The sequence below is a fragment of the Mus musculus genome, chromosome 5, assembly GCF_000001635.26.
Source record: "Mus musculus strain C57BL/6J chromosome 5, GRCm38.p6 C57BL/6J".
Lineage (NCBI taxonomy): Eukaryota > Metazoa > Chordata > Mammalia > Rodentia > Muridae > Mus > Mus musculus.
The window spans coordinates 114,251,372-114,274,653 of NC_000071.6; the positions used below are offsets into that span (position 1 = coordinate 114,251,372).

Sequence of the window (23,282 nt, forward strand, 5' to 3'; positions counted from 1 at the left end):
GGTTGTTTGTATTTAAAATGCTCTCCCTAGTTTGAAAAAGAGCCACAGCCCAGAAAAAGGATCAAGACTCTCCCTCCTGTCTGCCAACAGCTCCTCCACTAAGGTGCGGCACGTGAACCCCCATTCATTCAGAGTGTCGACTAACTTGGTCTAGTGCTGCGGTCATGTGGCTTCATGTGTGCCATGTGTGTGCCATGTATCCGTCATGATGGGAACTATTTGGCCATAGTCCTCTATTATATCACCCCTAGCTTTTACAGTTGTACTCACACACACTTGCACAAACACACACTCATGCACAACTCCAGTGCACACACTTCCACAGGGCACACTCACACACACAAGCATGTTTGCACACACTTGAGTGCACACACTCATGCACGCATGCCCGAGTGTGACACACTCACACGCACAAGTGCGTGTGCACACACATACTTGCATGCACACACTTGTGTGCACAGACATACACACTTGCAAACGATGATCCCTGAGCCTTGAGGTGAGGGGAGGCAGGGGCTGTGATACAGAGCTCTTAGAGCTGAGTAACTTACTCTCCGCACTCTGACAAGCTGGGAGTCGGTCGGCCACAGCCCACCACCAGAAGACGATGCTCTGATGAGGGTCGGAAGCCGAACTCATCCTGGATATAAAGGTAACCGGAGGGTTGTGTGATTGGATACTCTGTCCATTTAGCAAAATGATAGGGGCAGGCTCTCCCCTGGGGCCTATCCACTCCCTGTGAGTCCTTGACCCAGTTAACAGTTCTAGGCAGGACTTCAACCTTGAGGCTCACACCTTAAAGCTGATGAGGAAGGAGTGGGTTGTTCCCTACATAGCCTTCGTGCCACCATTGTGCCCGGGAGGTTGGAGGGGTGTATCTTGCCAGGCTGGTTGTAGCTCACAGAGTTCAAAGATGGGTAACAATGATGGTTAGTTTTCTTCCCCAGAGTCCACATGGCACTTCCTGTCACTCTCAGTAGGGAGGACACCTCCGGGTCAGGACCAGCCTGATTTCTCCATGTTGTGTCTTCAGCAATAAGGTCGCAGCATCAAGTTCTGTGGGCAACCAAGAGCAATGGCAGTGGCCTGCAGTATTTGATTGGGGTGGGGGTGTATATGGGCCCTCACTAGCCAACAAAGTCAAAGGGCCTGATTTCCCTTTTTTAAGGCTGAACGCGTTCCGTCATGTTCCTAGAACTCAGTAGTTTTCTCCTGTAGGAAGGAGGCTGCAGTTACTTCTGCCCTGGCTGTTGTGATAATCCTGCAGGGGAGGGGAACGCATGCATCTCCAGGTCCTATTTTTCCCTTTCTGTTCTTTTGGGTCTGTATCCTGAAGTGGGGTCACCGCTGGCTCCTTTGGTAATTCTCTGTCGACTCTTAGAGGAACCTCCTGGGTTTTCAGTGCCCAGCACCGAGATGCCAGCATTCCTGCCTCACAGGCGAAATACCAAGACACTGATGCTCTGCACTCTGCCTCACCTCCCTCCCTGCCTGCCTGACTTCCGCACTCCTCTCCCACCTCTCTCAGTTCCAGAACATGCCCAAGGCAGATCCAGCCCTTCCCAGAGGCAGGTGGGTTCACCCTCATCTTTCTTTCCTGGTTTTACACCATGACCCTGAGGTGAGTTGGGCTAAACTCTGGGCTCTGCTGTGCCTGGATCTGCCTCGCTGTGGCAGCAGAGCTCCTGGTGACTCCTTGTGTTCTTCTCTTGGATTCCCCATTTCCATCTGTACTGGCTAGTTTTGTGTCAACTTGACACAGCTGGGGTTATCACAGAGAAAGGAGCTTCAGTTAAGGAAATGCCTCCATGAGATCCAACTCTAAGGCATTTTCTCAATTAGTAATCAAGGGGGAAAGGCCCCTTGTGGGTGGGACCATCTCTGGGCTGGTAGTCTTGGGTTCTATAAGAGAGCAGGCTGAGCAAGCCAGGGGAGGCAAGCCAGTAAAGAACATCCCTCCATGGCTTCTGCATCAGCTCCTGCTTTCTGACCTGCTTGAGTTCCAGTCCTGACTTCCTTTGGTGATGAAAAGCAATGTGGAAGTGTAAGCTGAATAAACCCTTTCCTCCCCAACTTGCTTCTTGGTCATGATGTTTGTGCAGGAATAGAAACCCTGACTAAGACAAATTGGTACCAGCAGAGTGGGGTATTCCTGTGACAACCTGACCATGTTTTGGGGAGGTCTGTGGAAGGACTGGGGAGATGGTGCTTCTATTGGTTGAGCCTGTGCCACAGAGCACACTTGATTGATAAGCCACGGAGTAGGGGGCCTGGCACTTGGTATCTGAAGTTGTCTACGGTGCCATTTCTTCACCAGCAAAAATGAGGGTACTGAGAACTAAGCCACGACCTCTCCAAGGGCTTGTATGAGCTCATGGGGGTGACATAGCCTAACCTGGCATGTCACTGGTGATAAGGCAGGAATCTTTCTGCTGCCCTGTCCCCAGCTTGGCATAGCCCCACCAGAGCCTGAGACTGGCTTGTATAGGCCCAGCCCCACTCCACCCCTCCTGCCACACACACACACACACACACACACACACACACACACTGAGCCTCTACTATGGGAGTAGTTGACAGCTATCTGCAACTCATTCCCAAGATCCAAGATGCTAACTGGCGAGTGTTCATTCTGAAGGGCAGTAAATGTCAGTCTTGAGAATTTCGTTGATGTCCCCCGCCTGGGCTGATTCAGCGGGAATTTGGTGTCAGGGGGCCAGGTTTCTGTGCTGTGGTGTACCGTTGCCCCTCCCCACGCCCCCCCACCCCAAATCCACACTGAGTCACACAGCTGCTGTTCAGCCTTTATTGACAGCAGACATTCAGCACTACACCTACAGAGTCTTGGCACTACCCGGACACGGGGTCTTCACACTTAAACTGCATGACTTTCTGAGGGCCCGGCACACAGCTGCTGAGCAAGGCTGGCCGGCTGGGCTGGGCTGCACTGTCTCAGTGGGGAGACCTGAAAGATGGCCCCTGATGACAAGACCTCACGCTGCCCTTACAGATGGCTGGCCTGCCTGCTGGGTCTTCTGAACAACCTGGGGTTGTGAACTCTCAGGCATGGGGTCAGACATCAAGATGGAAAAGAGCAGGTGGAGGGGGCCCCCACCCCTCTCCCCAGTGGCCCACCTGCCTGTAGAACTCTCACTTGGAAAAATCAGTCACAGGACAAGAGGGTAGTGTGAGGACAGACATAGCCAAGAAGAGGCAGCGGGCACCGACAGGGCGCTACACTGGTGCTACAAAGAGTGGTGAGCGCTCGAGCCCAAGGTTCCCATCTTCCTGTTTCATGTCTCTAACCTGGCACAGACAGGTCTCTACTTTTTCCTCTTGTCTTAGCACCACAGTCCTCCCCAAACTTGATGCTATGGTACCTCCTCTCCCGTATATCCCCAGGAGCAGATGTGAGCCATGATAAACCCCCCAAAAAAGATCTGTCCTAATAGGAAAATGATGGGGTGCTACCCAGTCACCAAAGTGCTCGCTCGCTCTCTGAATCACAGGGGTGGGGGCGGGGGCTGCCTGAGCATGCTGGAGATGTGATTCATGACTCGGGGTCACTAGGGAGTTAGGTTTGCTGAGCAGTGGGGAGTCTAACATGGGTCTCTTTTTAGGGATCTTAGCTGGAGTCACAATAAATATAAATAAATGTACACACAGTCTCAATAGCATGGCTCTGGACACCCTAGGAGCAAGGGGCAGAAGTCTATGGCGGAGGTTAATCATGTCACTTCCAAGGCTGACCAGGGCCTTTCTCCAGCTGTAGGCCATGCTCTGAGGCATAGTCAGAGGTTCCTCTCCTAGGAGAATGTGTGTGCTCAGAGTTTCCCCTCCTGTGTCTCCAGGACACACTACTGTGTCCCAAGGTGGGCTCTGCCAGGAGTCAGGCTATTAAGAGCCGGGTCTCACCATGGCCATGCCTCTGTCTCAAGTCCTGCAGAAGATGGGGAGGTAGAGGGCTTGCCATCCCCGCCTTGCTTCTGTTGAGTGCCCCAGGAGTGTCCTGTGGCAGCATGTTGGGGTGCAGGAGGAACCACAAGCTGTCATTTCCCCCGTCAGCAATTGGCTCGAGACACGGTACAGCCAAGGTGCCCTTTCTTCCAGGCCGACAGCTCAAAGCAGAGCAATAGGCTTGTTCCCTGGTGTACCCAGGTACTGCGCAGAGTTGGCCGCTGATGGGGCCACACCGTCTGCGGCAGTGGAGTAGGCAGCATAGAGACCTGTCACCTGCACATCAGGGAAGGACTGGTCACTGTTGCCAGAGACAGGGGTCAGGCTTGGGGCTCCCAGGTCGCAGCCAAGCGGGGAGTCTCCAAAGGCCTCCAGCGTGTCTAGGCTGAAGCTGTCCTCCTTCATCTCTTCCCACAGGTTACCTTGCAAAGACAAAAGCATTTGGGTGAGCCGGCTTAGGGCCAATCAGCCCTGAGTTCAAATTCCCCCTCTTGGGAACAGAAGCAAAGACGATGTGAGGTGTTCTCACGGGGCAGAGCAGAAGCAGAGGCTCTGCCCAGGTCTTCCTTCTGCTGCTGTGTGCCCCTGGGAAAGCCACTTTAGTCTTTGAGCCACAATGTAAGACGGAGATGATCCAAACACCCACATATGAGCCACAGTGCACAGAAGTGTTTGGTTCTCGCTGGGCAGCAGCCTCAGGATCAGAGCCAGGGAGGACAGAGGAGCAGGGGGATGGGACATGCCTTTCCACAGCTGTGACAGACCTGACCGACTCACCTGCCATCCGGTTCTGTTCCCTAGTGAGGCTAGAACACAGCAGGCGCAGGCGCGCTAGGGCTCAGATGGGTTGGGAGCCTTTGCTGAAGCACACTTGATACCCTGCTTGGTTCTTGGATGTGTCTGTATTCATTGTCTCCCCCTGGACTGACTGAAGGGGCCCCTGTGCTGCAGTGTAACCCCACCTGACTTAGCGTGTGTAACGTTGAAGCAACTACTGACTTCTCTTTGCTTTAGTGTCCTTATCAGCAGAATGAAGAGGAGATGGCAGGGCTTTGGCAGGATGGGACAAGATGGTGTGTAGGAAGTGCTTGGTTGGTATTCAGCAGGTGCTCATGAGGTGTTAATAGGTAGGGTGGTTGTCATAGTGATGATGTGCATAGGCAGACCACTGCCACCAGGGCTCCCATCTCTCCCCTCCACCCTGCCCAACCCCCACCTCCTACACCTCACCCTGTAGAGCGAAGTCCATGATGCTGGGGTCCAGGGCGTCCACCTCTGTGTTCATGTCACTGTTGATGTTGAGGAAGTCCCCAGGAACCCTACCCATGGCTGGCTGCGGGAGAGGCCCTGGGCTGAGACTGGGTAGGGCATGAAGAGGTGGGGTCTGTGCTGGTGCCGGGGAGTCTGGGGCCAGGTGTGCCTGGGGCTGGAGCTGGTGGTGCAGAGGCACTGACTGCAGGGACAGGGTCATCAGTGGCTTTGGTGGGAGTTGGGAGATGGCCAGGCAGCTGTGGGCCATGGCCACCGTGGTGGCATGAGTTAGCATGGGGGCTTTAGGCTCTCCTCGTTTTCCAGGACGCCGGCAGCTTTCCGGGCGGTCTGAGATGAGCTTGTCCAACTCCTCTGCAGAGAAGTAGGAAATGTGACTCAGAAGTCCCTTCTGTCACCAGGTCCTGAGTCCCTGTGCCACCACCCATATGAATATAGCAACTGTCTGAGAATCTCGGTCTCCTCTTCCATGAGATGGTGTGATTTGGTCTGTACTGGGTTGCTATGGAGATGTGATGCCATCCCAAACCATTAAAAGACCTTTAAGAAACGGGAGGGGAGCTACCATGAATCCCTAACAGCCCTTCCCCTCCAGACAGGACCTCACAGCACAGACCCATGACCCTATGACTTTATTTTAATTCCTACCAGCCCCTGCAGAGGGGGCTGAGGCAGGGACACAGGTCCCAGGAGACAGCTAAATCATTAATGATTAAGGAGATCAAGCCACTCTGTGCAAAAAAAAAAAAAAAAAAAAAATGCTAACACTGAAACTCATTGCTATGGGCTGAATGGGCTCCCTTCTGTGAGAACAAAGAGCAGAAATCACTCTTTTTAAAAGTATGTGCATGTGTGTACATGTGTTTGTGTGTGCATGTGTTTGTGTGTGCATGTGTATGTGTGTGCATGCGTATGTGTGTGCATGTGTATATGTGTGCATGTGTATGTGTGTGCATGTGTATATGTGTGCATGTGTATGTGTGTGCATGTGTGTGCATGTATATGTGTGTGTATGTGTATATGTGTACATGAGTGTATATGTGTGCATGTGTGTATATGAGTGCATGTGTGTTTGTGTGTTTATGTGTGTATGTATGTGCATGTATATATGTGCATGTATGCATGTGCATGTATATGTGTGTGCATATATGCATGTGCATGTATATGTGTATGCATGTGTGTATGTGTGTGCATATGTATGTGTGTGTTTGTGTGTATATGTGTGTGCACATGTACATATGTGCATGTATATTATATGCATGTGTATGTGTGCATGTGCATGTGTATTGTGTGCATGAGTCTGTGTGTGCATGCATGCGTGTGCACCACAGAGCACATGTCCAGGTCTGAATACGACCTTGTGACAAGGTCTGGTGTTAGCTCATGCATCTCCACTGCCCACCTTGCCCAAGGAGCCCCAGGATTGCTGATGCGCACTGCCACACCCCCTTTACCTGGCTTCTGGGGCTCAGGACCAAACACTGCAATGTGTGCTTTCCCACCCAGCCCCAGGAATCACTCAAGTTCGACTGTTCCTTACTGAGCCATAAGGCGCCCAGGAGCTAGCTGGACCACTTTAGAGATGAGAATCTAGGCCAGATGACCCACCCAGGATTCCACAGCAAGCTTAGACCAAGGCCTGGGAACCCTGGGATGGGTGTCACACAGTTCCTTCTAACAGTCCCTGCTAAAACCCCTCTCCCCCTTACTGAATGGAGCATTGTTGCCTCCCATACCCACAGGGATGCCACCCCAGGGCTGCTGAGTGAGAAACCAGGGACAGCAGCTTTTTCTATTTCTCTCCATTCTCCCGTGCTGGCTGGCTTTTAGACTGGGGCGGGGAGCCATGGAAGGCTATGGAGGTGGCAGGTGCGTATGCATGTGCACATTCGTGGTGGGTCGGGGCTCACCAGGGTTGGCCATGCTGCGGTGTATGGCAGCGAGGTCCTTTCGTTTCCACTTGTGCATCTCCTCCTCCATCTTGTCGATGCGAGCCAGGTTCAGGGCCCACAGGCAGCCCTTGCGTGAGGAGCCGCTGGACTTGGTTTCCACCTTCTCGAAGCACTTGTTCAGGGACAGGTTGTGCCTCACGGAGTTCTTCCAGCCGTCAGGTGCTGTCTGCGGGGGGTGGGGGTGGGGAAGGGGAAATGGGTGCCCGGTAGATGCCTCAGGTGACACCCACTTAGCGAGTCTTTCCCTGCCTGAGCACACTCACACTCATGCCTGTCTGGGCAGGACACAAGGAATTCTGTCTATAAAAGCTGGGAAGACAAGAGGGAAGGGTGGGGACTGGGGCACACAGTAGCCCCTGCCCTGGGGTCTGTAGTTGGGCCACAATTCCAGGGCTTTCAGAGTGTCTTTTCTCATCTCCTAATGGGCAGGGTTTAGGGGAGACTGATGCCAAAGGCTATGGAGCTGCCCAGTAAGTTTGGTGCAAATCACTTTTCTTCTTTCCTTCCTTCCTTCTTTCCTTCCTTCCTTCCTTCCTTCCTTCCTTCCTTCCTTTAAACATTTATTTATTTATTTTATGTATGTGAGTACGCTGTAGCTGTCTTCAGACACACCAGAAGAGGGCATCGGATCCCATTACAGATGGTTGTGAGCCACCATGTGGTTGCTGGGAATTGAACTCAGGACCTCTGGAAGAACAGTCAGTGCTCTTAACCGCTGAGCCATCTCTCCTGCCTGCAAATCACTTTCAAATGTTCATAATTCATTGCCCGATAACCAGATACCAGTACCCAGCTCACCCAACCCATGCGTCCAGCATTTCTACCTGGGATAGTGTCCAGGCCCGAGATCCTGTGATCCGGACGCCTGGCTGCTTGGTGGTCTTTGGGGTTTAAAGTTTGCAGGCTGACTAATGGTCAATCCCACTCCTGCCACTCACAAGGTCTCCTTAGGTCCTTCTGAACTCGCCAGCAAAGGCTCCTGCTGAAGGTGGGCTTGACATCTTGCTTTCTGGCTCAGTGCTGAATAACTAGCCCGGCCCCTCCCTTCCTCACACCCAGAAATGCATGAGGCTCTGCTTCCTCTATCCCAGCCCAGTTCTATTGCCCATAAAACTGCGAGGCTAAGATGTGGTGTGGTGCAGAGGAAGCCAGGGAGAGGCGGGGTGGCTTCAGCGCGCCACCCTGGACCAGAGCCCTCACCTTGAAGTAGGGGAAGTGCTCCTTCATGAAGCTGTAGATCTCACTCACGGGCAAGCTGCCTGTTTTGCTGTTCTTCAAGGCCATGGCGATCAGACAGCTGGGGCCAGACGTGGGGATGGAAACAAGGCTCAGGTCAGGGACGGACAGCCTAGGGTCCCCTCTTGCCATGGGTTCTGCCCTGCTTGGTACCAGTCCCTCCATATTCCCAGTGATAGCTCCTTATTAGCACCTTTCCATGCCCTCCTCCCGTGCCTATCCCCCCGCCCCCCAATCTCAGCTCAGCTACAACAGTGAGCAGAGAGATCCCGTTTGCCTTTTGACTCCACTCCCATAGCCTTTTATTAAATTTCATCCAAGATGCTTCCTCCCAAAGCCTGAGATACACACTGCCATTTCTACGACTGACTTTTAATCTGAAGAAAGACCAAGCCATATAGTTTAAGGCCATGGACAACCAATATTTGATACAAAGTTGCCAGTCCCTCCCAAGAGTGGATCCTACCTGGGGACAACTCCCTTCAGAGTCAGCTCACACTTCCTGTCTGTCTAAGATGCCCCAAAGGCGGCCCTTTTGCTTCCCCCTGGGCAGTTGGATCTCACCTGTAGGAGTAGATGGGCTTGGGGTAGTGTTTGGGGTGTGGCTCCTGAGACGCATGCATTGCCCCGTGGGCCTGTGGGTAGGAAGGCCGAGCCGAAAACGGAGAACCATAGAGGCCGGCAGGAGGGCACTTCGCAGAGAGAAGAGGGCCGTGAGACAATCAGATGTAAGCCATAAACCCTAGCCCAGTTTCCTGTGTCCCCAGCAAGAATGTGTAGGCAAAGAGGGCATCTTGTCCCCAGGAGCCTGAGTGGTATATTAGGGCCCAAAAGGTTGGTACAAGAGGCTAGAGTGGTGGCTCAGCGGTTAAGAGCACTGACTGCTCTTCCAGAGGTCCTGAGTTCAATTCCCAGCACCCACATGGTTGCTCACAACCATCTGTAATGAGATCTGATGCCTCTTCTGGTGTGTCTGAAGACAGTGATAGTGTACTCACATACATAAAATAAATAAATCTTTAAAAAAAAAAGTTGGTACAAGTGATATTCCAGGATATTTCGTTTCCAAGCCTACGGTACCTGCTGGGACCCCAGAGGCAGAGGGAACGGGATTTGGGTAGCTGGGGAGTACAGCTGTGGCATTTCCTGGAGGCCCGATGATGCCTGGCCTCCTGCAGGGAACTGGTTCATCTGCTCAGCCTGGAGAGAGTGAGACAGCATGAGACAGAAGGTCAGGGACGGACGGACAGACACCCTCCTTTTTTCCCCAGCCACGCAGTGGCACTTACGCTGGCTCTGTGGTTGCCTATAGGGCTCAAGCCCAGCACACCCCTGGGGACCACGGCAGTCTGGCTGCGGCGGAGCAGGGGACGTGGGGCCGCACCCACATGCAGGTCTGCTGTCCCAGCCAAGGCACCTGTAGGAGGAAGGCACAGAGAAGCCACTCTGCTGGAAATGGTGGCCACAGTGGAGAAGGTCCGTCACACATCCCTGGAGTATGGGGGCCACCGTCCACCCCAGGACCAGGCAGGCAGGAAGTGCTTCCTGGAATGTGGTACATAATAGTGCGGAGCCTGTAACCTGTGTAACCTGGCCAACCTCAGCGTCTCCATTTCTAATTACCCCTTACCTGTTTACAAAGTTGTGATGGTTAAATTGGAGTACTACCTACCGAGTGCCTAATAAAAATCTCTATTAATGTGAGCTGATGGCAATGGTGATGATAGATTAGTTTGGTTCTTGTGCTTTATGAATTAAAATGTTAATTTAGCATTCATCTCCTCAAAAGCTTCATGGCTCCTTGGGGTCTCTAGATTAACATACAAGTGCTTTGTCCCCCTCTTCCTCCTGGAAGCTCTGCTAGTCAGCCTGCCAAAGATTAGGCCAAGAATAGCAGATGTACATCTGCTTCCTGTGCTGGGCCTGTGACAGACATCACTAATCCATCACAGATTCTCATTGCACCATTTCTAATCAAGGAAAAATGACCTGCCACATGCTGCCTTACTTTTCCAAGTATCAAACTTCAACTGCTTTAAGATGCCTCCTGTATGGACCATTGGCAATACCCCATAAGAATAGCTCTCTTTACTTTCCCTGCAGATAAGGAAACTGCAGACTGGAGGGGCAGGCACATCCCAATGCTGCATAACTGTCTTCCAGGGCTCTAGATTAGAGTTAGAAAACTTAATCAGCAGGCCAAACCTAGCCCATAGCCCGATTTGTCAATAAAGTTTTATTGGCACACAGCCATATCTATTCGTTTACATACAGTATGTGGCTGATTTTTCACTGTAAATATCAATACTGAATAGTTTGGATCTAGACTTTATGAATTTAAAAAATCTAAAATATCTTTTTCCAGCAAAGGCACTGTAATTCCAGCACTCTGGAGGCTGAGGCAGGAGGATCTGGAATTCAAAGCCAGCCTGTGATAGTTAAGAAGACCCTGTCTCAAAAGCAAACGAGCCAGGCAGTGGTGGCACACGCCTTTAATCCCAGCACTTGGGAGGCAGAGGCAGGCGGATTTCTGAGTTCGAGGCCAGCCTGATCTACAGAGTGAGTTCCAGGACAGCCAGGGCTGCACAGAGAAACCCTGTCTCGAAAAGCCAAATAAATAAATGAATAATAAATAAATAAATAAATAAATAAATATTTCCTCATCCTTCATGGAAGATGTAAGTCAGTCACTGTGGACATTGGGACACTGATGTCCACCTCTGTCCTGGCCTTGTGTAGCAGTGACATCTCAGTCACATCACTTTCCGTCAGCGCTGACTTCAGTCTACTCTCTTTGATGACAGCTCCCTGTCACTTACGGAGCACCTACGAAGTCCGGGATTCTCTCAGAACCTTCTAGAACAGAGGGCAGTACACATGTTTTCTAAAGGGTCAGACAGCAAAGGCTTTTCAGCCTTGCCAGTCACATGGTCTGCTGTCTCCATGTTCTTACCGTCCTCAGAAAATCTAAACCCCACTCTTAGCTCGTGTAAGGACGGGCCTCAGCTTGCATTTGGCCCAATGCGAGTTTGCTAACAGTGTGAGGTGTTTGACAAGTCCCAGGGTGTCTTCTTCCCCGGGGCTGGGTATATCATTAAGGTATATGGACATGCCCCCAGAAAGAGGAGACTCCTCCCACTTTACAGGTATGGACAGAGAGGCCAGAGAGACAGAAGGACCTCCCTGTGGCAGGGCTGGGGTCGCCTCCTCCCCTTCAACCTACCTGGGTGTGGATGTGTCACACCTGAACTGCCCAGGTCTATCCGCCCATTTGCCATCTGCTGCAGTCGAGGCACGTCCACGGCCGTGAGCCAGGACAGCGACTGAAGGTCCCCAGGGAGGTCGTCGTCACCCACGGGAGGCAGAAACCTGTTCCAAAAACCAGAATCTCAGAATCAAAAAGTTACTGAGCCATGATACCACCATGGAAAACCTCACATCGGGGATCATCTGAGGGGGGGTCGCCGTAAACCCCTTCACGCTGTGGTGTGTGACACACGAGAGACCCGTATTCTCCAGTCCCTCCGCAAATATGGCTCCCTGCATGTACCTGGAACACTCCCCAAACCTCCACATTGAAATTCAAAACACTTCTTTTGGATAAGGTATATGCTTAGTGTGTCCCTTTCATATGTGGTAAACTGAGACTTAGCACAATGAGTCACTTGATCAAGGTCATGTAGCACAGGAAGTGGGGGTCCAGGAGCAGGTGACACAGCTTGCAGCCAGGGATCTTCCTCATGACCCAGGCAGCTCTGGGAGCCTCATCAGGCATACCACTGACCAGCAGGCTAACACACACACACACACACACACACACACACACACACACACACACACACACGTCAATGCACAGCTTTCTGCAGCAAGAGAAAGGCTGTGCCCAACAAGACCCCAACTGGGGAGATGACACTGGTATCCCTGAAGTTCCATGTGCCGTGTGGCCAACAGCTTTGTGACAGGACCTTGTGTCTGCTGTCTGGGATGCCCATACCGTATCCGAGTACCATCTCGTCTGTACCAAAGTCTATCCACTCTGTTGCCAATTGGTCACTGCTTACATCCCCCACACTTGAGCTCAAACCAGTGTGTGACAGGGTCTCAGAGAGGAGCAAGGGGGAGCTTGTACCCTAGAACCTCAGCCTCTAAGTCCCTCCTGCACCTGTGGGGTTTCCCATGTGGCCTGCCGTCCCTCTGCCTGGCATCTCCGAGCTCCCATACTCTCTCCTCCCATCTCTGCTCTCTGTCCTTAGAGCAGCAGTCAGCAGCATCACCATGACCACCACTGCTCAGTCATCACAGGTCTGGGCCCTCCGCTCACGAAGCCAGTATCAGGTGACTATGAGCTGCCTCGCCCATTGGTTGCCTCATAGGAAAACAGGGCCTGGACATGACTGGTAACTAGCTGGCTGGTGTCAGTGGCAACAGTTGGCCAAGCTGCTGTCCCCCAGTGGCCCATTGTGCCACAAACGACTGTTGCCCCTGCGGCACGTGGCCCCCATTGTTCTAAATCTCAATGCCATCGGTTCTGTGTTTCCTCGTGGCCACCCCTTTGGCCTGCTTACAACTCATCCATCTGAGTGACAGTCCTGGCCCTGGCCTGGCCCATGCCATCTGTCCCCTAGCCTCCCTGGAGACTATGGTGAACAGGGGAGGGGCTGGCCCCACTCTCTCTCCTAGCGGAGATTAAGGGTAGACAGAGCCAGCAGACACGAAGACCGCAGCCACCAACCACTCCCACTTACCGAGATGCCCTTAATTAAAGTCAGACCCTGAGGGGTGTGTTGTCTCCACTTTACATATGGAGAAACTGAGTCCCTGACGGTCCTATCCTGCTTCCCATAGAGTGAGACCTGCCAGAGAGAATTCTTAATGGTGCTTCAAGGTGGTGGGTGGTGGGGTGGCGTTGTTGCTGTTCTGATGGTGGCTCCACTTCCCCAGCATCCCTCAGTCCACCAGATACTCAGCACCCCCACATGCTGCCTGTGTTTTTGCTGTCCCCTACCTGCCTGGCCTTCCTTCTCCTTCTCACAAGGCGACAGCCACACTGGGGTCTCCGTCTTAACCATCGAATGAGACAGTGCACAGTCACCTTTAGTGCAAGCGGGGCCTGTTGTCTATTCTTGGGGTTTGCTGTCACTTCGGGGGTCTGTGGTCTTCCTGCCTTGGCCATGCAGAAGAATGTCTGTCTTGTGTGCCAGCCCCGCTTGGCCCTGCCAACCCCACTGTGCTCCTGTGATGGAGCACGGGCTTGAAGCCCTGTTCCCTCCTCCCTTTTCCATACAGGGACCGGGGACTGGGGCATGGGAGGGCAAGGGAGTATGGACTCTCCTCACTGTCCAGTCCAGGAGCTCACCAAGGCACTCCTCTCCACAGCTGCACAGGGCTCACCAACTTGTGCATCTCCCCATCCAGAAGGCACCCCCACACAGCCTTGCTTCCTCCCAGTGCCTCATAGACTGTAAACTCTGGGTCCAGGACATCGCTACAGGAAAGACTCAGGATTTCAGGAACTATCCTGGTTTCCTGCCACCGGCCCTCAGAACAACATTTAACGCCCAACCTTGGTTTTCCAGTCTGGGTGTGGATGAGAATAAAGGTGAAGACACCTCAGATACCCCAGAAATGGTTTCTAGGGTGGAGGAGAGGTAGTTTGAGATGTCTCCTGCCATCATGAGAGGGAGAGACAGATAGACAGAGCCTATGACAGTGTTCACAGTAACTTTGCCCTCTATGGGACACTTGCAAAGGCAGTAAAAGTCTGGACTGATCCTGGGGCCTTGCAAGCCTGTTCCACTCACTGTCTGTCCTTGTGTTCTTCAGTGAGGAGAAACCCTGGGGTGACCACATCCCCAATGCCCACATGCCTGTGATCAGCTCTTCCCACCAGGACCCCTCCCCCCACTCTCCTTTCTGTGTCTTGTCTGTCACTGCGACTGACAGGCTCTGTGGTGAAGTCCTGGCTTCATCCTTTCTGCTGGATGATGTCGCGCACTTCTGATCCTTTCTAGGCCTAGGTTTCCACATCTGCATAATGGGGATAACAGCCATAGAGGCAGAGCACCCCTTCCCTCCTCTACACCCCACAGACCCGTCTCCTTCCCACATAATCGCTATCCCTCACCTGACTGCCCACGGAACAGCTGTCCATCACCGTACAGACTTCCTGCAGATGCCACTCGGGCGCCTGTGTCTGATGCTCACCCCATGCCCAGGTGACTCCCACGCACCATGCACTGGGGACTGGTGTCGCCCTCTGGCTGACTGAGTGGTCTGGCTCTGACCAATGAGCCATGGCTCCTAAGGGCTTCAGGGACGCCATGGGTGGATATCACTGCCACGGCCTTCAATGACCTCAGCTGTGGCTTCTTGGGGCCCCGAGCCTTCTGTTCGCTCATGGTGTAAGCCTTGCCATTTTTTCCCTGTGCCTCTCTCTGTTAGGCACCCATTTCTCTGATCCTTGCTAGTCCGTCTCTCATTGTCTACAAGCCTCTGTTCCTTGAGCCCTGCTAGTGTCCCCAGCAGGCACCACCCAGGTTTCTGAGGACCCCGAGGGTCAGGAGGATCAACAAGAATAAGACAGGCGCTGAACCTCCTACTGGGTGCAAGTGGCCCCAGGAGCCCCTACTACTGAAGCAAGGGGCTTTGTCTCCTCTACAGGAAGAGTCACAGAGCCCAGCACAGGTCTCTGTACATAGTAGGCATTCAATAATCACAAATGTACCCTACTTTCCTGATGTTCAACCCTCACTCTCTTGGGGCCCAGCATGGGTAGAAAACTCAGGTATTCCCCGTGGCTACAGCTCGCCTTGCTCAGAGAATCTGAGTGGGCCTGGGGATAGCCTGAGCATACAAAGGGGCTAGCCTGGGGAGGTAGGAGGGATAGCCTGAGCAAGCATGGGGCTAGCCTGAGCAAATAGGACTAGCTTGGGCATGCAGAGGGCTAGCCTAAGCATATAAGGGCTAGCTGAGCAAGCTGATTAAAGCACTGGTTCAGGGGTCCCTGGCATGACCCCTAACAGTGCATCCTTCTTAGACCCTGGGGATTTATCATTCACTGGAGTTATCATTAATTAAAGGGCTCCCAGGGCTCCCCTAATTCAGCGAGCCCTCCAAATATCACATCTCTCCATTCACACATAACACCAGGCACACTGTTTCTTACTGACCTCCACACCACCCAGACCCCTCTCAATTAGAGAAGGTGGGGGTCAAACCTGATTCGAACCCCACACACCCAGACTCTCAGTATCCATGAGTCTTGTCTGTGAGTGTCTACCTCTCTGTGCCTTAGTTTACCTGGCTGTAAAATGGGCATCCTCATGCCGCACCCTGTCTCTCAGGCCTGGTGAAGATCAGATGGCAGAGGAGAGAGGCACTTCCTGCAACTGAGGGTGCTCATGGGACTGGTTCACCCTCAGAGGAGTATGGACTCAGCATGAATCGGAGTCCACGAACACTGTCTAGGCCTCAGGGGATCCACACATACCCCAAACGGGCAAGCTGACTTTTCTTACATCTAAGCAGGTAGGCTTCTTAACTGACCCTGGATGGCCAAGGAGGAGAGCCTGTGGTATGGCCACATATCCTGTGGTCCTTCAGTCTGCATCTCCCAAGTCCCCTGGCCGCTAGGAGGAGGTCATCTCTGACCCTCAGCTCACAGACAGTGTGCCTGGGGGGCATGGGCAGGCTGGCTGTGGGGCTAAGCTGAAGGAGAGACCCTTGCTCTGCAGCCTCTCTCGTGGTCACTCTGCCCGCTTGGCTGAAACAATCCAGGACGTGTCGGGGAAGGGCACAGCCTCATCACGAAACTGTTGAAAAGGATTGTGTTGCTGGGGTCCCCATGGTGACACAGTCTCAGTCAAGGGACACTTTGGGAAATCTGAGCTGGTTCTCCTGGCTGGGGGTGGAAGGGAACGGGGAGAGGGTTCTAGACTCACACCTCATCAGCCTGCACACGGGCTGTCTCCTCAGCTGTACGCTCCTAGCACACTCACTCTGGCTCTTTCCGAGTCTGCTGCTTAGAGTCACCAAGCTGGTCCAGCCCTGCGGGTCCTCCCCATGAGGGCCGCCATCATTCTGGCAATGTGTCCACAGGTTTCTAGCCTCCTGTTGTGTAAGGATAAGGCCTAACAAGGCTGTGTGTTAGCCGGGCAGTGGTGGCGCATGCCTTTAGTCCCAGCACTTGAGAGGCAGAGACAGGCAGATTTCTGAGTTTGAGGCCAGCCTGGTCTACAGAGTGAGTTCCAGGGCTACACAGAGAAACCCTGTCTCAGAAAAAAGAAGAAGGCTGTGTGTTCAACACCCTGTAGACATCTCTTATATACCTTCTCATGTGGGAAAGAGAGGCAGGAAAACACCTTCCTCAGTCTCTACTGCCAACCCAGCTCCTAACCATGCTTCCTCCAGGAAGCCCTCCCAAACCATCTCAGTGTCTCTGAATTCTGACCTGCCCCTAACATTGATGCTGTGGTTACAACATCAACAGCTGGAGAATCTCCTGCGGATTTCCAGGAACACCTACTCCCTTCTAGCTGCTAAATGCCTAGATGACAAGATACACTGACTCAGCCTGCCGTTCCTTCACAGGACAAATATTTGCCCACCGAGGTGGACCGGACTCCACGGTGCTGTTCCGTGCCGCTGCTGATCACTCATGTGCTGAAAAGCCCAGTGGGTACCCAGTGAGGCTGAACCCGTGCCCGTGTGGCTGCGGTTCCTGTCGGAATCTCTATCCCACATGGTGGGCAGAGCTGGCACTGCCAGCATGCAGGAGAAGGCACAGCCTGTTTGAGCTCAGATCTCACCCCTACGTCTTTGTAGCTGTGTCACTTGGGCCAGTCGGTTCTCTCCCTTCTCTGTGCCTCAGTTTCCCCATAAAGAAAATGGAGTCGTGATTCTCACTGCAGGGCAGACATGAGACTAGGGAGGGAGGACTCAGAGACACAACATTGTGTGCTCCAGCCACGTTCTTAACTTCGCACTGTGCCTTCTGCTCCTCCCTTGGATGAGCCCCAGAAGGGGTGTGCCAGCAAACACTGGAGGGAGGGATGCAGAGCCACCAAGAGATCTTCAGGACAAGGAGGTGCCCCGCCCTCCTGGGCTGTGGTTGGTGAGAAACTGTAACAGTTCCACAAACCGTTCTTGTCTCCAGGATTAAGCCTTTGAGGGCTGTGTTTACCCAGCTAACATGTTCTTTGTGATACCTCTCAGAGTGGTTCACGGGGCGGGGGGAGGGGGGGTAAGGGGGGAGACAGTTAAATGCTACTTAGCACGCTTAGAAATTCCCTGCAAGACAGAGTGGGTATACCATGAAATGATGTGATTTGTGGGGAGAAGGGAGTGTTGTTACCATCTAGAACAATAGCTGACATGGGAGTGTGTGTGTGTGTGTGTGTGTGTGTGTGTGTGTGTGCATTTTGCCCGGGGTAGCATGACTGAACACCTCTCTTCCTTGTCTATACAGTAGCTAGGATGCTAATCAATATTCTGACCTCAAAAATGGAGGCTGCGAAGACGTTAGTTCCCCTGTAAGTCTACCCTGGAGGTTACAGCTGGTGGGTGGTGCCTCCCTTAAGAGGTTCGATGTTGCACCTCACACGGCGAGGGGCGTTTGAACCATTTCCCATCACTAGGCAGGATCTGTCTGCTTGCCCATCTATCCAGCTAATGCTGAACTAGCCGGTCTCTGCCTGGCACTGTGGTTCACTGAAGGAAACCACAGTGTGTGTGTGTGTGTGTGTGTGTGTGTGTGTGTGTGTGTGTGTAATGGGGGGGATGTGGGAGGAGAGCTTCTCTTTCCAGGATCTCTTCCTTCTTTAGGGCAGACCCTGACATTTTGGGAAGTTAACGAACAGGGCAAGGACTCTCCGTGGAATACCACGGGAGCAGGTGTGGGCTGGAGAACACGCCAACAGGCCTTCCCTTGCTCAACTCCCCCTCTGGAGAACAGGTGCCGTGTCTGACCTCTTGGAACTGAGCTCCAAAATAGGAGGCAACTGCTCAGAATTTCTTGTTCTCCTGCCTCTCCCCACACCTACGCCTGTGGGCAAGCAAGGTCTCTAGACTGTCTCCTCATCTGCAGATGGAGTTGAAGCCGGGGTCATTGCTGTCAGGAAGACAGGAAGACCACACTTGCTGGAACTGAGCAAGCACTTAGCACCTAGTACCAAGCAGGTACTTAAGAACTACTCCCTGACATTCTGGGAGAGGAAGCTAAGAAGAAACCCAGTTAAAGCTGTTGGAGCTCGAGGCTGCTCGCTCTGGGAGAGAGCCACAGATACTGGTGACTCACTCTGGTGTCAGCCCCTAGGAAGAGAGAGAGGTGACTGCTCTCCCTGTCAGGGCCTCTGCCACTGACCCCTGACAGCTGCCCCAGAACTGGGCGGTTGGCTGCAACCAGCAACGCCCTCCTGGAACGTGGGCTTTGAAAGTTAACTAACGGCTAAACTAGCCCCAGGGGGGCTGGAGCACCCGGCAGCTGCTCTGGTGGCCTGTATGGGGAGCCCCAGCGGTGGCTGGACTCGTAGCCTACAGGATTCAATCCTCCGAGCAGTCCCCAGAGACGCAGGAGAGCCAATGAGCAGCCGTAAACCTCTCCTGAGCTATTATTCTGGGAGAAAAATGGGAGTGTTGAAAGTAAATATGAAGTTTCCCTTCCAGGAACAAGTGCCCTTCTGGGCTGGCTGAACGCCTTCCCCACTGCAGGCACAAAACCCCCATGGCCAGCCTGTTGATTGGTTTTCAGAGATTTCATTTCACAGAGTGGATCAGAGAGGGCAATAACTTGTCTGGGGGTCACACAGTGGTGAGGTAATGTGTGACCTTTACCGGGAGGGAGATGCGGGTGAGACTAGAGTCTCTATGATCTCGGGGTATGTGGCAATTTCAGGTTTGAGGACTCTGAAGCATTGACTCTGGCTAATCCCTGGATTCATTCCCTTGCCAGATTGTCACAGGAATGCTGCAGCTCCCAGAATGGTTTGGGGGCAGCTGGTCACCACTTATCCTGAGAGTCACCATTTATACCGCAAGAGGTGGCAGTCTGAGGCAAAGGGCCCCCAGCAGTTGCAGCAAAGGTTAAGGCCGTCTGGATGCTTTAGCTATTCAACACATTGTGGCAAAGGTATGCCAGGGTCCAGGCACCTCCGGATCCAGTACTGATAGCATGGGGCCTTCGTCCAGTCCAGAGTCACCGGCTGGTTAGTGAGCAGAATACACCTGCCATTCCCTAAGGATGCTCTCTGTCTGCCCTTCCCTGGTGTTAGAGCCAGGCAGTGCTGCAGGCAGTTTCTGGTTGGCTCTGGCCTGGACATGTAGCCCAGCCTTCTGGGAGCCTTCATTGGGTGGCAGATGGGCGGGCATCCGGATTCGGGGATCCCACCCCACACTCGCCGCAGGCTCTCTGTGGTTCTGACTCCCACACATTCCAACATGGCTACGTTGGAAGCATCGACAACAAAACTAGTTAAGCAGCCTGTTAAAACTAGTTTAAACTAGTTAGAAGTCAGCCAGCTTTGCCGTGAATCCCTTGGCAGCCTAAGTGTGCCCGTTTATAATTTTCATTTTTATTTTTTTATCTTGTTTTTGGGGGGCACCGAAGACAGTCATATATCACAGCACGTGTGTGGAGGTCAGAGGACATCTTGGGGAGTCACGTCCCCCTTCCTGTCTTTTACAAGGGTCCCAGGGATCGAACTCGGTTCACCAGGCTCGCATCACAAGCGCCTTTACCCACTGAGCCATCGCACTGACTACAGTAAAGCTACCCTGGGAACATGTCAGGCCTGCTGGGTATCTGTTAATTTTAGGGTAGTTTCTCTTCTCCACTGTATTAAACCAATGATGCTTCAGATCACCACACTACCAGCAAGTAGCTGAGTCAGACATGGCTGCTCAGTTGCCATAGCAACCCCATTACCCCATCCTGGGGCCATTTAGCTCCATTTTACAGATAAAGAAACTGAGGTTTAACAAGTGCCACACAGCCAGAGAAGCCAGGTTTACCCAAGCTGGAGATGCTCATGCAGCCTTCAGCCTTCACTTATAGCAAGAAGGAAGCCCAGAGGACCTAGGGTTGGGTAAGGCTGGCCTCAGTTTCTACACCTGAGTGATGGGCTCAGCAGAGGCCAGGAATGATGGGTACGGTAACTGCTTTTGCACCTGGGTCAGGTGCTACACACACAGACACACGGAAACACAAGGGCACACGCACCACCACCACCCCAATAAGATAAACCCAGCTGTTTGAATCCTTGGCTCCTTTGTGTCTAGAACAGCAGCCTTCTTCTAATTGGAGGCTGCCTGCGGCCTCGGGAGGCACGGCTGGGGCTGCAGTGGGAGCCCGAGCCAGACAGCCCCTGGGTAAACAGGGCTGATCTGAGGTGACAGCCTGGCTTTCCCGGGGCAGCCCCCATCGTGGCCCCACTACTCAGCCAAGACATGGTGCTGGTTTTAGGGCCCTGGGAACCAGGTCAGGCCACTCCATCTCAAGGAAGAGAGGCTAGTAGGGGACCCTGTGACCTTCCTTCTCCTCCCCCCTCCCTCCCCGAGTCTCTGTGTGCTCTGCTCTGGGCTTCAGTTCTCCCACCTGTAAAGAAGGTTTTGTTTGGGTTTGGTTTTTGGCTGAAACCCCTAATGTCTTTCCACAAAGAGGGAAGTTCCATAAGGCTCCCCCACATTCCCCTGAACTTTGATCCTGCTGCAAGAACCATTCTTGGGCTTCACTTTGAGGCTTGTTGGCCCTTTGGACTCCAAAAGAGACCCTGAGGTCATCTAAATCACGGCCCCATTTATTTATACGAGGAGAAAACCAGGTCCAGAGTGGGCAAAGGACTAGCTAAAAGTCACACAGCTGGGCTAAGAACTCACAGTTGTGACCTACAACCTTGCAACATCCTGAGTGCTTTGGGGCACGGTGGGGTGGGGACCATTTCCTAGAACCCTTGCTGGAGTCACTGGATGGGGAGCAATAGCTGCTGGGGTCACCAGGCTGCCCATAGTCTGTGACCCACGAGAGATACACCCTTAGAGGGGACACAAAACTGCAGAGAGCTGCTCACTCCAAAGCTCACACTTCGTAGCTCACAGACAAGGCAGGCGCGCCCCCACCAGCACGGAGCCTGGGCCTCCTCACCTGTATTCCTGTGGAGAGCGCCCCCACCAGCACGGAGCCAGGGCCTCCTCACCTGTATTCCTGTGGAGAGCAGTGGTGGCTGTGCCCCGAGCTTCTGATCATTTCTGACATTCTGGACCAAATGCCACTTTCTATCATTTCCTTAGGGATGAAAAAAAAAAGTTAAAAAAGAAAAAGTTTCCATCAGCACTGATGTAGGGCAGAGACCCCCAGTTTCCCACAGTTCAGAAGCGACCCAAAAGGGTCACAATTGCAGGACAATCCCGAGGCCGGGGGGGGGGGGGGGCGGGGAGGGCAGGAGGTTAAGAACTAAGGACGGACAGTGAGTGAAATTCCAAGTTCTTTCAAATTCAAGGAGAAGAAGGGGGAGGGGGAGCCCCTAAATGGAAGCGCCAAGCTTTGGAAAACCCAGGCCAAATAGAAATCGGAAGAACTCCATTCGGTTCCAAGCCGCAATCCCCACCACTATTCTGCTATGAACGGCCTGGAAATGAAGAGATCATCAAAGCGGGGCTTGATGGGGCCAGGGGAACCATCCCCGCCCGGTCTCTCGCCTTGGAAGGAGACCCCACACAGGTGCTGGAAAATCAGTTCACGCACTGCACCACCCACCCGGCCACCCACAAACGCGACATTAAATAAGACTCGGGGAGGGGGACACCCCTAAATCCTCTAAGCCAAGCTTGAAGCAGGTGTGGGAAGCCTCCTGCCCTGGTGAAGCCCCCGTGGTTCCGACGGGGCGCGCAGCCCGGGCAGCACCGTGGTACCTGGAGCAGGTCCTGGGTTGGCTGGCTGGGGGCGGGTGGCGCTGCGGTAGGGGGGGACTCCCTTTCGCTCGCCCCTCGCTGTCTGCAATTTGGCCACCGTCGCAGCTCGATCCGTTTTTAAATTTCCCTCTCTGGAGCTGTCCAACTCTGAGCATGCGCAGTAGACGTGCCGGGTTGTTGGGGGTCCTTTCCCCTCCTTTTCCCTAAGGGTCAGTTACAGGGCAGGGTCAAGGAGATTTCAGCGGGCGGGCCCCAGCAAGTCAGCCTCGTGCGCCCCGCGGCTCCCGGCCCTGGGGTGGGGCGGTCACCGAGGGAGAGACACCCCTTTTCCAACTTTGCAAACAGGCGAGCTGAATGATGGGCAGGACTGAGATGTAGATGCTGCAGGGGACCTGGGGGCGGGGGGGGGGGGTGGGCGGAGGAGCGAGAGGCGCACGCACAGAACCAGTCCCCCACCCCCACCTCCTACCCCTACACACACCCAGGGAATGCGCCCGGGCCACCTGTGGCTCCGAGAAAGTTGAGCCCGCGCTACGCCGGGGGCCGCGACAAGGTCCAGGAGCGCAGAGGGGAGTGCGGCTGCGCCCTGAACGCCGAAGGCCGTTGGGGACCGTGACCCGCTCTGGCTCCCGCGTTGCTCTGGGCTCCTCCCCGCTCTCGCCGCGGGAAAGGTGGCGCGTAGCACGGGCTGCCCGGGACAGGACCCCGCAACTTCATAGCTCGCTCTGCAGCTCGCTCCAGTGGTCAAAGGCTGCGGGGGGCCTCTCCACCTGGGATGTCCCTGGCCCCGTGCCCCCATCCCATCCCTCCTCCTCCCGGGTCTCCTCGGCTTCGTATGGGGCCCAGGGATCCTGATGCCCACCGGGCAGCTACATCCAGCCTGCCCCTGCCCAGCCAACCCCGGCTGTGTCCCACGCTGGGTGTCCCTCACTGTGACCCGGGAACCCTTAAGTTCAGGCAGAACTC

General features: G+C 53.8%; 1 protein-coding gene across 4 annotated transcripts; it reads right to left on the reverse strand.

The window, feature by feature from the left end:
• Nucleotides 1-2,792: 2,792 nt before the first annotated feature.
• Foxn4 (forkhead box N4) lies at nt 2,793-23,047 on the reverse strand. Of its 4 annotated transcripts, XM_006530121.4 has the most exons (11): nt 22,798-23,047; nt 22,317-22,519; nt 21,602-21,690; nt 11,638-11,783; nt 9,704-9,831; nt 9,495-9,614; nt 8,979-9,106; nt 8,379-8,475; nt 7,137-7,344; nt 5,188-5,580; nt 2,793-4,379 (listed from the first exon to the last, which is right to left on the reverse strand). In XM_006530121.4, exons 3-11 carry the CDS (start codon nt 21,685-21,687, stop codon nt 4,120-4,122), a joined length of 1,566 nt encoding a protein of 521 aa, XP_006530184.1. In that variant the 5' UTR covers nt 21,688-21,690; nt 22,317-22,519; nt 22,798-23,047; the 3' UTR covers nt 2,793-4,119. The 4 variants fall into 4 exon arrangements, with proteins under 4 accessions (XP_006530184.1, NP_683737.2, XP_006530185.1 ...); NM_148935.2 differs by lacking the exon at nt 22,798-23,047 and having other exon boundaries at nt 22,317-22,390; XM_006530122.1 differs by lacking the exon at nt 22,798-23,047 and having other exon boundaries at nt 21,550-21,690; nt 22,317-22,331.
• Nucleotides 23,048-23,282: the final 235 nt, after the last annotated feature.